At 39.4% G+C, this 15,503-nt stretch overlaps 1 protein-coding gene across 2 annotated transcripts in view; it reads left to right on the top strand.

Annotated features, from left to right (window-relative positions):
* Nucleotides 1–15,503, top strand: part of abca12 (ATP-binding cassette, sub-family A (ABC1), member 12) — a 57,526-nt gene that overhangs the window by 40,195 nt on the left and 1,828 nt on the right. For both annotated transcript variants that reach the window (XM_005918363.3, XM_005918362.3), the window contains exons 54-69: nucleotides 263–350; nucleotides 510–637; nucleotides 1,349–1,436; nucleotides 1,761–1,869; nucleotides 3,670–3,724; nucleotides 5,271–5,448; nucleotides 5,585–5,700; nucleotides 8,235–8,397; nucleotides 8,547–8,800; nucleotides 9,216–9,423; nucleotides 10,062–10,171; nucleotides 10,748–10,898; nucleotides 13,421–13,555; nucleotides 14,114–14,217; nucleotides 14,480–14,572; nucleotides 14,836–14,941. In XM_005918363.3, coding sequence (XP_005918425.1) covers nucleotides 263–350; nucleotides 510–637; nucleotides 1,349–1,436; nucleotides 1,761–1,869; nucleotides 3,670–3,724; nucleotides 5,271–5,448; nucleotides 5,585–5,700; nucleotides 8,235–8,397; nucleotides 8,547–8,800; nucleotides 9,216–9,423; nucleotides 10,062–10,171; nucleotides 10,748–10,898; nucleotides 13,421–13,555; nucleotides 14,114–14,217; nucleotides 14,480–14,572; nucleotides 14,836–14,941 — 2,086 coding nt within the window. The remainder of the gene's footprint in view (nucleotides 1–262; nucleotides 351–509; nucleotides 638–1,348; nucleotides 1,437–1,760; nucleotides 1,870–3,669; nucleotides 3,725–5,270; nucleotides 5,449–5,584; nucleotides 5,701–8,234; nucleotides 8,398–8,546; nucleotides 8,801–9,215; nucleotides 9,424–10,061; nucleotides 10,172–10,747; nucleotides 10,899–13,420; nucleotides 13,556–14,113; nucleotides 14,218–14,479; nucleotides 14,573–14,835; nucleotides 14,942–15,503) is intronic.

Here is a 15,503-nt window from a genome sequence, read left to right as displayed (position 1 = left end):
ATGATATTACAGCACACATTAACAGCTTTGAAAACTGTTATCAAAGGAAAGATTTAGATCCTGATCTCACAAAAATCATGTAAGCCTACAGCTACTTCATAAACGGTTTTAGATTTTACAGTTTTCTTTCTTTTAGCGGGCCATCATATCTCCTCACTTTCAAAATATTTTCTGGGGTGTGTCTAGGGAGAGTGTTGTGGTATGTACCGCTCACTGCAAGCTCACTTCATTTCACTTGGTGAAACTTTTTCCTCTTTTTCAGTGACTGCACAAGAAACACAAACAAGTGGAGCTCCAGTGGAAACACCACGAAAGGATTCAACATCTGCAAATGCACTCAGAAAGAACAGGTGAGACTAGGTCACCGAGAACAGTGCGATTGAGTGATTCTCTGTGTTCTCACTTGTGTGTGTGTGTGTGTGTGTGTGTCAGCACATAAACGTGTTTCCTGTGCTCACGTTTTTTTTGAAAAAGGGAAGATATTTATTTATCTTTTCTTTGCACTGCAGATTTGCGACAAAGACAACTACCAGCCCCCCCATACGGAGATCCCTTCATCTCAGATTGTTTATGATCTGAATGGCATCAATGTGGAGAACTACCTAGTGGCTACAGCCAATGACTTCATAAGGAACAGGTGAATGGAGCCAATATATCCATGTGGTCAATGAAGCCACAGTGAGACTTTTATACATGCCTCACCGATAATTTACTGTACTCTGTGTTGCAGTCAAAGTATTCTCTGATTAAATGAGCCGAATTAAGCAATGTCCAAGTACATTCAAATTTCAGCATACTGTGGCATATTGCTCAGAATTTTAAATCATATTTCATAACATTACATCATTAAAATGAGCTACGATAGTTAGGAATCGTTTGCAAATCTTTTCGTTCATTTCATTTTTTTATTAATTCAGAGGAGACGATTGACCTAAATGAAATTCCAGAATTCTGCAAGCAGTCTCTGAAATAAAGTTTGTTAGTCATCTGGGAGGCTTTAAATGGTCTTCACAGTATTCAGTTGCATGGAATGACTGGTGTTTTACCAAAGAAAGATGTGCAGAAATCTAATTAATTATGAAAACTAGTTAGTAAGTGCCTAAAAGTATAGTTTTCCTGATTTCTCAGCTTGACACAAATTGGTTTCTAGCACCTTGTTGATAATGGTAATCATACTTATAATTTGGGCTTGGGTGCTTTTACCCTGAAATGGTTCTCTCATCTGCATATGTTGAAAATTTACTCTTGATTAAAAGCAAAACAACCAAGTGAAAATCACAGTGCGTTACATCGAGTTTCTCAGTATCAAGCAAAGCTCCTTGTTTTAGTCAATGTTTTGTTTTTCCAGGTACGGTGGTTTTGCTTTTGGCATGCCACTCCCAGCGGACTTAAAAATGGACATCACAACAGTGCCCAAAAACCGTACGCTGTCTAAGGTAACGTTCTCCCGCTGCTTCCCTGCCCCTTTTCTTATTATCAGATTAATTGCCGTACTGATTAGTTGTCAAGAGTTAAAACCTGATGTCCTAACCAAACGTGTTTACTCAGTGCATGGAAATGGAGCTGAATTGTTACACCATCATTTTTATCATAAATATGCTTTACTGCAGGAATTGTGCCAGCGTAGATGAAGACGTCTGCCTTCTTTGTATTATTAAAGTGTTTTTGTTGTTTTAATATATAGTATACCTACATTTCCTAATCTCTAGTGTTGTGAATGATGTTCGTTTTTATGCATGTCTGTGTTTTTGCTTGTGTAGGTCTGGTTCAACCCTGAGGGTCACCACACAATGCCAGCATACTTAAACAGCCTCAACAACTTCATCCTACGCTCCAATCTGCCAGCAGACAAGGATCCACGCAAATATGGTAAGCTAGAATTGGTGAAGAAAAAAAAGTAAAAGTCTTAGTACACATGTTTGAGATGTCACTTCAACTGATGGGGGATTCTGTACAAAGAAATGCATTAATAACAAACATCAGTTTTATCTAACTTTTGGAATACTGAAATGGATTTTGGCCACAGCTTACTCTTATTTGTAATGTGATTAAAGTGAGTTTTAGAAAATGTACCGTATATGTATGTTATGTTATGTTATGCCTTTAGGCACAAAACACTGGTTATTGCAAAGATAGGGTAAGGCAGAGATTGAAAAAGACATGACTGCACAGGAGAGAGGCACATCAGTATTAGAAAGCTGCCCCTCACTGATAGCCCGGTGCATTTTGTATACTAAACATACAGTAAAGAAAGCTGTAAACAGTGTGTTTACTCATGGTTCATTTCACTGGATTAAAGCCAGGGGGTGCTGTGTGTCCTTACGCTCACATCACTATGCATGGTGAATACTGATGAGTGCCACTCACTGGGGAGATCTGCTAAAGAGAAACGAGGCTGGCCCACGTTTTCAGTACTGTTTCAGCTTCTGAGTATTATCCTGACCATCTGCCTGCAGGCAGGAGTACACAGTCATGCACTCATACACAAATGCATATATAGAATTGTTCATAAAAACATGTATGAATAGCAGAACGGGCACACACACACATTTATTCCCCAGTGGATGATAAAAGTGCTTGAGGGTAAAGTGTAACCATTTAAATGTTACCTGCAAACTCAAAGCGGTGGCAGGGGTTGTCCGGGGTGGAAATCCAGGGAGATTACTTTTCAAGGTGACTGCTTTATCTGTTAAAAATTATATCCTAGCCTTTGCATTCTGTACTACAGTTTAATTTTGGGGTTGGGCCCCATTGAATGTTTGCATCAAACCGATTTTTCAACTCACTCTTGCAGGATTTCTGACTACAATTACCCACTGGTGCATTTGTACAAAAACACTACTGTCCAGATCATAAACTCAGATTACTCTTACCTGCAACTGTGTTGTTTATTTCAAGTTTTTCCTCACCCATCCCCCAGAAATCATTGATTTTCTCACCTGCCTAATAGTCCACCTTTAGAAGATTTGATTTGAAAACACATGCTCAGCTTGAGTCTCTTAGAACTAAACATAGTATAGATAATCAATTTCTTTAGTTTAGCCGGTTGAACTACACGTCAAACATGAACAGTTGCTTTTTAGGTTTTGGGACTTCTTTTAGAAAAGAAATGGCACAAATTCAAAGGCTCAGGTTCTCTAAAATGGGGGTATTTGCCCATTTTCAAACCACTATGACAACATAAATAATAGCTCTGCATATAAATATACTTATTAGTAAAACTCTTCCTAATTATCATTGCAAATGCACAAACCAGGTATGGGAACATTTGAATTCAGTGCAGTCGTCTTGTAGTATCAGTAATTACAGATGTTTTAGGCAGTGGTACTAATCAATTTCATCAAAGTTGTCTTGAGTAATGCTAATCCCGCAGCCTGCTTTGGGGCTTCTGTGCTGTAGGTGAACTCACAGTCCTATTTCAGGAAATGCAAAATATGTAGGGCTACAGTTCATGTCTCTGAGCATCTCAAAGACCCAGAAAAATGATAAAGAAAATTCAATTTCCTTTGTGCGCACTGGCAAATGAAACCATCTTCCGCTATATTTTTCAATTGACTGTGTCCTAGGCTAAGAGAATATCATTGCTCATTTGCTTCCTGTGCTGAAAAATAGCTTGCATGCTGTTGTTTTTCTTTTGCTAACACAGTACTCTGTTTCTTTCTGTTACAGCCATTTCAGTTTACAGCCAACCCTATTTTGGACGGGCGGATGATGAAGATATAGTGTAAGGGTCATGCTTAAAATTCTTCTGCAGAATTGACTGCTAGTGCATTACTAGACAAATAATCTTAGAAAAATAGATCTGTATTTGCATCTTAATCTGTGAAAATATTCCCTAATTAATCATGTGTTTATGTATTTGGGGTGTTTTTTTGTTTTGTTTTTTTTACATCTAATTCAAGATGGATTCAGGGCAAAGATGTACATGACAAAATTATTTATACATATTTGATTTTCTAAATTGATTTCCTTAAGCTTACAGTATTGATCAGAGTCCCAATTTAATGAATGTTTTGGAATGAATATTTCGGTAAAGGTGGGAAAGAGATTTAGTTTAAATGGATGTGTGCACATGTTCCAGAGGACCAAATCAAATACATCATTTTGAGAGTGGATTGGACTGACCTTGTGTTCTCTCTAGAGCCTTATTACTACTAAGCATCTTACTGGCAATTTTAGAGTTATTGGTCAGTTTTTCCACATATGTCACATTTATGTTCAGTGTCTGTGTAAAACTTTAATAGGTGTAGTCTGCTGAGATGCTGTAGCAGCTGAATGGGTGATATTAGGCTTCCTTACTAGATGTATTGATTTGCCCTGAGCTGTGTTAAAGATACAGCAGACTTATTACTCTAAATGTCTTGATTCTCACAATATAGTAGCTTTGCCCATGAGAGAAAATCTAAGGCTATGCTGGCTGTCTTGATAACAAGCCTGCTCTGTAGCTGTCGCTCCTGACTATCCTCTGTAGTTAGTGCTGCCCTGAAACGCCCACCACATGTCCCTTTCTGTTGTTCTCACTCCTTCTCACTCAGACACTCTGCCAGCTTCATCTTCATCCTCTTTTCAGCTTCGTGCAGTTCATTGTGTTTAGTTTGAGGTGTTGTGCCCCAGCCAGAGGGGAGTGGTAAAAGTAGTGCGTGCAGGGTAGGCGAGAGAGCACTGGAGACGAACAGGTACGAACAGGTACTGGCTTGGCATCAAGAAAGTTTAAATGAACACGCTGAGTAGAAGACGAACTGAGGGGATCAAAGCTTCAACTGGATTTCTGGGGTCTAATCTGGACAATAGGCTCTGCAGTCTCACAGAAACACCCTTGGCATGCTGACTGTACAGCAACAGCAGTGTGAAGTTGTTCTCTGCGTGAAGTGATCTGTTTCTCTTGCTGTTATCTTGTCAAAGATGATTCGCAAGCATCTCTTTTTCTTTCACAAAGCTGTTTGTTATTAATGGGATTCCATTCATTGTGAGATTCCTCAGTAGTTCAAATGAGTCACGTCCCAGTAGGGAATAATATGATAATTCTGGTTAAAATGAGCTAGTATGTTCAGAAAATACATACACCTGGTTGAACGCCAGTTTATATTCACTCTTCTGCACCGTTTGTTGTTGCTATTGTAGTAGTTTTAATTCAAAAGAACAGAACAAAAAAATAAAAACACAACACAATAAATACATGGCCCAGTAACATGATAAGTGGTGCATTATTCATGATAACTCAATGGTTAATGGTATTTAATCACATCACCTGGATGATCTTTTCTTCACAGTGTCCAGGGAGTGCTTCACATCCTTGTGGCTCTGTGCGTGCTCACAGGCTTCTCAATTACAACAGCCAGTTTTGCCCTCTATGAAGTCACTGAGCACCAAAAAGGGTCCAAGAGGCTTCAGCACATCGCTGGCATCAGCGAGTCCTTCTACTGGATTGTAAACTTCATCTATGACATGGTAATGTCATATTTCTTTAATTGGTTACAATATTGAAAACCATGTGTTCAACTTAATTTCATCCATATATCTTTTTCAAAAGTTATTAAACGAAGTGACTTTCTGTTGCTGCATTGTGCCCCACCTTTTTCCATAGGTCATCTATTTGGTCCCCGTAGCTGCGACCGTTGTTGTGATTGCTGCCTTCCAGATTCCAGCATTTACAGAACGCCAAAATTTGGGTGCCGTCACTCTCCTCCTGGTGCTCTTTGGGTCAGTAACTTTGAAAAAAGTAGATTCACTAATTGTAGTCACATTGTAGTTGTACTGGAGTGTATATTGTTGACAAAAATGTATTTGATAATGAACCAGTCCTTCGTGTGGCTGAAAATTTTGAAAGACAATCTTTTAGAGATTGTTCTCTCTACAGTAGCTATACTACTTGATTGTTTTCCATTATGAAAGCAAACATTTATTTTATTTTAACTTAATTTGGGTATCATTCTGTCATATAATATTTTAATACTTACTAATGGCTAAAGTCAGAGAACATGATAGTGTCACAAAATATGGATGCAACACAATAGCAAAGTAGCAGTTAGACAAGCAGTCAGATTGAAAGGTTTAGTGCAGGTAATCTTTGCTACCACTTCATAAAGAGGGAAATTAAAGAGACTTCTAATGGCCTAAATGTTCACTTGGATAATGGTCTGTACTGTAATGACTGCTTATGCCACTTTTAGTTGCAATATACAGTATTGTGCAGGAAAAAATGCTGTAAACAAAGAATGCTTTCAAAAATGGAAGTTTAATAATCTTTTATTTTCATCAATCAACAAAATGCAGTGAATGGACAAGAGAAATCTAAGTCAAATCTATATCTGGTGTGACCACCCTTTGCCTTCAAAACAGCATCAATTCTTCTAGGTACACTTGCACACAGTTTTTGAAGGATCTCGGCTGGTTGGTTGTTCCAAACATCTTGGGGAACTAAACAGAGATCTTCTGTGGATGTAGGCGTCCTCACATCTTTCTGTATCTTCATGTACTCCCAGACATATTTGATGATGTTGAGATCAGAGCACTGTGGGGACCCAGTACTTCTCGTTCTTCTTTGTGCTGAAGATAGTTCTTAATGATTTCTAAATGGGGTCATCGTCCTGCTGCAGGATACATTTGTGGCCAGTAAACAATCATTTATATTTCTGAAAACATTCTTTGTTTCCAGCATTTTTTCCACACCTGCCTAAAACTTTTGCACAGTACTGTAACTATTTTTACTTACCTCTAAGTTTATTTTCAACCTGAACTACACTGAATGATGGACATGTTTATAAAAAATGTTTTAAGGGAACCGCATCAAATCTGTCATAGAGATGGTGAATGTGTTGTTCTGGCTGTTGCCCTGCTGAGACAACAGCAGGAAGTGTGTGAGTGAAGTTTCCAGAAGCATCTGCACTGCTCTAAACCAAACCTATTCATTGAATGGTGCTTTATGCTTGCAGCAGGCCCATCACCCTCAACATGAACCCAGCTCATCCAAGGAGTCAAACAGGGAAAATACTGATTCATTCAAATGCACAATACATTTCTTGCAGAGGACTTTCCAAAGTCAAGCAATCATTGAAAGGTTTATACATTTTCAAAAGCCTATCTCCACACATGCACTGCAATTCTGTGCCAGGAGGTTGGATTTACAGCGCAGAGCATAAGGACGAGCAAACGCTGCAAAAAAGTTTATTGTGAATTTCTTACTAAGACAGATGGCAGTAGGACTGCAATGCTAATGGAAATCACTACCAACGTGTTTATCCCATTCAAGGCAAAGACACCAGAGAGGGAGAAAGGGAGGAATCAGGAAGCAACAGGGCTTATGGCAATAACAGAATGACTTAGTATGAGATAGAGGTTAGCTATAATCTCGAAATACAAAGGTTTCAGTTCAGTCTGACAAAGAGATTTAGATTTGGGGATGGTATCAAAACCCCTGATGTGTCATGTTTCGCCTCATCTGAATTACTGGGATTATTTACATCAATCCCCGAGCTGCTGCTGAGGTTTACACTCTTGTGTTTGCCGTTGTTGTTTGGAGGCCTAGTCCTGAGCCCTAGATTTTAGAAAGCCAAGTCAGGACTCTGCTTCTCATTTATCAGACAGATGTCTCCTTCCCAAGCAATGAGTAATCACAGTGCTCCATCTGTCAGGCTGCACCCACCTGGTCTGGTGTTCAGCCTTCTTGCTTCTGTTCCTTGTCATGGCTTGGCACCCACACTTGCCTACCAAGCACTTTTTTTGGGCAAAGCATGCAGATGCTTTGTCTCTGTCTGGCTCTATCTGTTTGTGTCTGTCTGTTTCATTTCCCACCCTGCTCTTTTTTTTTTCTTCATTTCTTTCTCCCTTCCTTCTCTTACTCTCTGTATTGCTGACCCAGACTTACCAATCAAATGGACAAACAGATTATGCGAGGGAATATAGGGAGAAGTCATTTATCTTCCTCTATTTTGGCTTCATGACTGAATGTTTACCCTCATTGTAGCGTGGTATATTCCACCTTCTCTTTTCAGTATTCTTTGCTGGCTTCTTTTTCTTAAGGCTCATAGCTACTCTGTCTGGCTCTCTTCAGACAAGCCTATATTTTAGAAGGTGCATTTGTAAGCAAAACTGCACAATTTCTCTATTAATTTTATGTTATAACCTTCTGACTGTTTTCTGTATTTCAAACCAACCCAACCACGTTACCGCAGCTTTGAAGTGCATCTGTGGAGTTATTTTTTTAAGTTTAAAATGCGATTATTCTGTCATCTCAGGTTTTCCACCTTCCCATGGATGTATCTGTTTGCCGGGATCTTCAGGGATGCAGAGATGGCCTTTATCAGCTACGTGTGCATCAACCTCTTCATCAGTGTCAACACCATCTTGACCACCTGCATCCTCTACTTTCTGGGTCAAATATCAATGCATAATCCTGAGGTAAGATTAACTGTAAGAATCAGGGGGAAACTTAGAAAACATACCTTGCTTGTCCATTGACAGGAAAGTGAAGAATTCAAGATGAGCTCAGTTAAACTCAGTTTCACATCCTCAGATCTTGTCCCATCTTCTGTGCTTCTCTCCTGTAGGCAATCCAGAAAATCTTCCAGAAGCTGAGCTACGCCTTCCTCATCTTCCCCCAGTTCAGCTTTGGGAATGGGCTGATGGAACTGGCCAGAGGTGACATAGAGGTCCAGATTCTCAGTGGCTATGGAGTCGATGCCTATAAGAACCCATTCTCCACAGAAGCTCTGGGATGGATGTTCATCTCCTCCATCATCCAGGGCCTGGTCTTCTTCACGCTGCGTCTTTTGATCAACAAATCTCTAATGCGCAAAGTCAGGTGAGAAACACAGAAATAATATAAAGGAGAATATACATTCACAGAATCTTTAACTGAGATCAGTTTCATTTGCTTTCTTTAAAGGTAGGATGGACTTGCAAATGCACAAGATGTGTTTTCTGCTAACACTGATAAAGCAGTCTTCTTGTAGCCAAAAATCTGAAAATGAGATGTAATAAATGCAGATAATATGCAACCGGGTGGTTAAATATGCAACAGAGCAACATTAAGTAATTAGAGAAGACAATTGCAAGTAAAATTAGATTTTTTTTATTCTAAGTGGGCCAAGATTTTGGTGATTTTATTTATTTATTTATTTATTTTGTGGCAGGGACAGGGGGTGATAAAGCATTTATATTAACTAGAATGCCTTGCACTTATTTAAAAACAAAACAACAACCTTTCTGTATTATAGGCGTCTAATTTGCTACATCAAGACTGTGCCTCAGGCAGCTTATGATGATGATCAGGATGAGGATGTGGTATCTGAGCATCTCAGAGTGGCCAGTGGAGCAGCTAGCTCAGACATACTGCAAGTCAACCGGCTCACAAAGATCTATCAACACCTCACTAAGAAGGTCCACGCTGTCAAGAATCTGTCTGTGGGCATCCCTGCAGGAGAGGTAAGCCTCAGGGGCAGGAGCAAAGAATACTAATATAGTAAAGCTGTTCTAAGGCAAGAGGGTAGCAAAATGGGGGGTATTGTGTAATAATGTCTAATCTCTTATGGCAGCAGCATAACTCTATAATTACCCAGAAATCACACAGCCTCTGTTTTGTTATTTCTGAAGAGCTGTACGGTGGTACTAGTCGCTGTGTGCAATGGACTCGTCAAAGATTGCAATTACCAACAGCCTACTGTTATTAACACAGCTGAGGATTTGGAGCCACTGTTGGCGGCTATAACAAGCATGTACAATATTGTACATTTTAATATGGACTAAAAAGACGGGCCAGCATTTTCATATTCTTCTGCAGTCAGTAAAAAGTGATCATTTTAAGCTGTCGTTTTAATTTACTCTCAAAGCCGTTATTTTATTTTGACCAATTTCAGTCCAGTCTTTGATCCGAGTCATTTTTATTCTATTACTTCAGATGTCTGGTTGTATGAAAAAGTTTTCTTTGGACACACTTCTTTTTTACATAGTTTTGCAGCACTAAATACTGACCTGGCTAATCTTTAAAGAGCCCAGCTTTACGTCACAATACTGCATAATAGCAAAATGCTTGAAGTTACTAAGAAACTAGTGTTTATTTTTAGTGCTTTGGCTTGCTGGGAGTGAACGGAGCAGGAAAAACTACTACCTTCAAGATGTTGACTGGAGACGTTAGCCCCACTGATGGCACTGCACAGATCAAGGACTGGGATGGGTAAGCTTTATGTAACATGTGAATGTTGCCTAGTGCATGTTTGTATTTAATCTGTTTTTCTTTATTACCTCCTTCTTCCACCGCTGGATTAACTTAGCGGGAATAGTTGTGTTTTTATGACCACTCTTGCATTTTAGCTGCACACTAAAGTGATGCAGAGATGTCAGGATAAGTATGTACACATTCCAGCAAAATAAAGATGACTTATAGAATTAAACATTTACAAGAAAGAATTTCATTTTATTGGTACAGGTGCATAGGTAATTCCAAAATTTAATTACGTAATGCAATCATTCACATATGAGGGATGTTATTAATTTTTTATTGGGGAAAATTTGAATATGATAGTTTTGGGATTTAGAAACTAGCAATTTTATCTCAAAGATGTATCTGAAGAGCTTTCATACAAGTAGCAATGTACAGTCCTGCTGTGTTGTCAGTATATAAAGTGGATATTAGCAAGCTAGATAGCACCCCACAGACAGCAGATCCTCTGAAACACCCTACATGCCTGTCCCACATCATGTGGTGAATGCTGCTTAAGAAAATCTTTCTTTGTGTGTGTTTTCCCCCCAGACATTTGGTAGACATCATGGAGTGCCGGAAACAAGGAATTAACATCGGCTACTGTCCTCAAGTGGATGCACTGGATGATTTGCTCACTGGAGAAGAGCATTTGTACTTCTATGCTCGCATACGTGGCATCTCAAAGTGGGAGACAGACCGGGTAAGGAAGAGCTGCAGACGCAGTGGTGCCTATTGTCACTTTGCCAAGTGACAATAGCATTCAAAAAATGACACGGGATCTGATATAAATTCAAAGGTGCACTTCCAGCGCAGGACTAGAAGCTGATGCTGCTCCTATGCATACTGAATCAGAAAGTGTGCAGCAATGAATGATGTGTGATGAAAGCTGTAGAATCTGTAGCGAAATGAAAAAGCTTTTGTTGTCAGCTTGCGCAGTCCAAACATCAGAATTGAGCTGATGTAGTATGCATTACTGCGGAAAAATGTATATTTAAATTCTGCTTTTATGACGGGAGAATCTTATTTGACATGCCACTTAAGCCTCAATCTTCTCATTTATCATTCCTGAGACCTAATCAATCTTGCTTCTGTGGTGATTGCTGAGTGTGTCTGCTTATTAGAGGACTCTGCAGAGCAACCAATCAGCACGTGATGTGTGCTCAATATCAATATCCCATCAATATTTCTTTTTTGAAAGACAGAGAAGAACAAAAATAAGCAGCTCTTAGGAGTGTGAAAAATTGTGGAAAATATCATGACAAGCTGTAAGCGCTGTCTGCTTTTTTCTCTTTCTTTGCACCATTTTGAGGTCAGAATGAAGAACAACAAAAACATTGTCTCTGACAGTCTCAGGCATTTTACCAACAGAATTGAGCACGCACATTACCAAGAGTGCTGCACATAGATACACATGCTTACACAGACAGTAAAGCACAGAAATGGATCTGTCTGACACTAATCACCCTCACTGCTGTTGTTACAGCCCCTCCTCTCCGGTCGGTATACTGACAACAATGGTTATAATGGCAACTGCAGCAGCATCAGGCTAATTCTCAAAGCTGAGGTTATATATAGAGTTCCTCTTATGTTGTCTCCTACTGACAGTCCCCTAGCTGTGCATAATGAGACAGGCCTTAATGGGGTCATTTTGCATTGACATGGTTTTGTTGGCTTAATGAGCTGTAACATCAAAGGTGATAGAAAGCAGCTTTTATGAGAGAACATAAAAACATCATATTTTGATTTGAACCTGCTGCATGAGGAATAGTCTATGTTACCAGTCTTTATCATTCACATAACAAAATACTGTGTATTTGTCTAGTATGAAATTGTCTAGTATAAAACTTTTAAAAACAGTGAATGGTAATGAAAACTCTAGACAAAAGGCGAATTGTCTTACAGAGAAACAGCAGAGACTCTATGTGAAGGTATCTATTGCATTAACTTGCTTCATCGATCTGGTTTCCAAATTTGCCAACTAATGGGAAAAAGACTAAAGCCTACCAATGGGAAATCACTTTAAGCTATTTGAAAATGTAGTTGTATTTACAGCACACTATTTTATTTGATTAACAGGGAAGCCTTGAAGAGTTTTAAGTGACTGAAATGTTTATAAGTCATTAAGGGTTTTTGATCCCTGCTGGGTTTAACACACAGGATCAACTGCCATGCACCAAATGGATTATACTGCATCAGCTTCTGCAGCCCCGGGACTGCATAGAGTTTAGATAGAATAAAGTCACAGTGTAAAGTCATCACTGCTGTACAAACATAATTAAATATTCATGGAAGTGGAATAAATAGATACCTTAGTTATTTGTTGTGTGGCTGTACTGGACGAAATGGGAGAAAGCAGTTACACGTGTAACAGGAATATAAAATTGGCAGTAAGAAATAGAATCACCCTTTACCCTTTATCATGTAAATCTATTTTTCCTGTTGTGAAAACAAGTATGTGTAGTTATATATTAAATCTCCACTGAGGGTCTCCAGTTGAGTTCTTTGCATTATCTTAGAGTCTCTACCTTACAATATAAAGCGTCTTGAAGTGACTGCAGTTGTGATTTGGCTGTTAAGGAACAGCAACTGTTTGAAGCTTTATCATGTGGCTGAAGCTAGGAGCAGCATGGTAGTCTATAACACTGTCTCATTTTGCTTTGGGGTGAAGGCAGGGGGTCAAACAGCCACGAGGAGCAATCATTAGACCTATCGACTCCTGTTACATCACTGAAAGACCATTACACATCCCCTGCAATGATTAGCAGTTTACAACAGACGGTGTTTGGACATTTCCATGATCTACATTCAGATATATATAATACATAAAGAGCATACATAACATAATTTCTTTAGGGATTAATAAAGTATTCTGCTTCTGATATAAACATGGATGGAAAAAGGCAAAGCAAATTTTATTACCTTTAATTATTGTTGTTTTCTATCATTAATCTCGTGCTTATCACTTAGCATGTAAAGTGTCTAAAAAGAAGATTACAGGTGGTAGTCCATGCAGTAATAAATAAATGATTTGCTTTGACCACTGGTGCTGCACCACCAATTAAAAAAGAAAACAGACTGCTAATTAAAAATTATTACAATGTAACCTATCTGTGTAGTCACATTCTGGCTGGGATTAGTGAATGCCAAACTAGAGTCCTCTCACGTGTGCTGTTTGATATTTTGTCCATCCACTTTGTAATCCCCTGCATGTTTCCTCTGTAGCTGGTGAACTACCTACTGAAGAGGCTGCAGCTCAACTACCACAGAAACATCATTACCGACGGTTACAGTTGTGGCACCCGAAGGAAGCTCTCTACAGCGCTGGCTCTCATCGGGAATCCACAAATCCTTCTCCTGGTGAGAACACACCTGTTCACAATGCTGTAGCTGCACATTTAATTTCCTAACAAGTCACCAGACAACAAACATTAAACTAACTCTGCACCGTTCTTCTTGAAATGGTCTTTGAAGGAAAGCAGATATCGATCACTTAGACTTGACAGATCGCATATAGTTAATTAGTCTGCTTACCCAAGCTTACCCGAGGGGTCTTGCCTGTAGCTTTTAAGTTTGTTTGTGCCTATGTCTCCATCAAATCCTCTCTCTCTTTTTCCATCCCTTTTTGTCTTCAGCTATTCCCTTTTCCTCCCCGTGTTTTCTTCAGTAACCAGTGCTCCCTTGTTTGATTTGTCTTCATTTCTCTGTTGTTTGCTCTGCATGCAACACTGGACCTCCCATCCCCATTCCTATTTTGCATTTATATATGTGTTTACTCTCTCTTCTTTGCTGTCCCCTTCCCTCTACTGTATGCACTACTCTGTGTTTGCTACATGCTGCCTTCCATGTTTTCATTTGATGCCTTTATGCTGTTTTGACCATTCCTCTATTCTTGTCTCATTCCTCCGTTATCCACAGGATGAGCCAAGCTCTGGCATGGACCCTCGTACTAAGCGTCACCTATGGAAAATCATCTCTGAGGAAGTGAAAGGAAAGTGTGCTGTGGTTCTCACATCCCACAGGTTAGAAGATATCATGCACCCATTCTATGACTTAGCATTCTAGGACAAAGCCATTCAATCTTTTTCCCACAGCATACTCTTGATAGCAAATGTAATAACATATATATATATATATATATATATATATATATATATATATATATATATATATATATATATATATATTTATATTTCTGTGTGACAGCTGGCATGGGTAATTACTTTTATCCTAATGGACCTTTGTATGACCTTTTATCTTTCCCTCCTTGTCTCCAAATCTCAGCATGGAGGAATGTGAGGCACTGTGCAGTCGTCTTGCCATCATGGTGAAAGGTCAGTTCCGATGCCTGGGCTCCCTGCAGCACATTAAGAACAGGTTAGTGACCTCTCCTCATCCTACAACCCTGCCATTACTGCTCTCCACACCCTGTCTCCACTGCCTCTCTTTCTTGCCCCCCATGGTCCTTTGTGCAGTTGAATGCTCAATTTAATTTGTAAGAACAGTGCCCTCCACCACACACACACACGCACGCACACACGCACGCACACACACACACACACACACTCACTCCACCACCAGAGCCCCATGCCTCAGACATGTAAGAACTCTGCTTTGTTCATAAAATCTCCCTTGTGCAGGTTTGGCAATGGGTTCACTGTGAAGATGTACTTGGCTGAGGCCTCCTGTGACGTAGGGAAAATCACTAGCTTCATGCAGCGCAGATTCCCCAGCACTTATCTCAAGGTGAGTTATCCAGAGCAGTCAAGAGTACTTGGTAAAAAAAGGACTCTTGACTACTTTCTTTGCATATTTTTAAATATACACTATAAACTCTAAAGTACACGAGGCATTAATGATCAACTGATAATTAATAAGGCAAGATACTCTTAAATTATGAGCCTTTTTTGGGTATTATTTCCATCCTTTATTATTTGCCTAACAAACTAATATAATAAATCCACAGATGCAGTGATTGTGACAAATCCTGGCAGTATTCCAAGGTCTTTTAGATCGTTTATGTTTCTGGTATATAATTATATATAACAGATGGCTATATAAATATGGCTATATTTGTCAGTGTTTAAGGCAAACGTGTTAGCAAACAGTTGCTTATTTACACATCCAGCAGACATGAATCAGCATAAGCACTAACTTGGCGTCATGTTTCTGTCTGCCTCACTCTTCACCAACTCCTGAGGGAATGTGGGAGTGAACCAAAGCAGCAAAGTTGTTGCCCGTGAAAGCGCTAAATCAGTCATTTAAGCATGGGGTTACCTTCCGAGCTGGGTGATCATTTTGTGTATTT

Source organism: Haplochromis burtoni, unplaced genomic scaffold (genome assembly GCF_018398535.1).
Source record: "Haplochromis burtoni strain Fernald_Lab_line unplaced genomic scaffold, NCSU_Asbu1 Contig_29, whole genome shotgun sequence".
Taxonomy (NCBI): Eukaryota; Metazoa; Chordata; class Actinopteri; order Cichliformes; family Cichlidae; genus Haplochromis; species Haplochromis burtoni.
The sequence above is the reverse complement of the archived record's forward strand: the minus strand, read 5'-3'. Positions and strand labels throughout refer to the sequence as shown.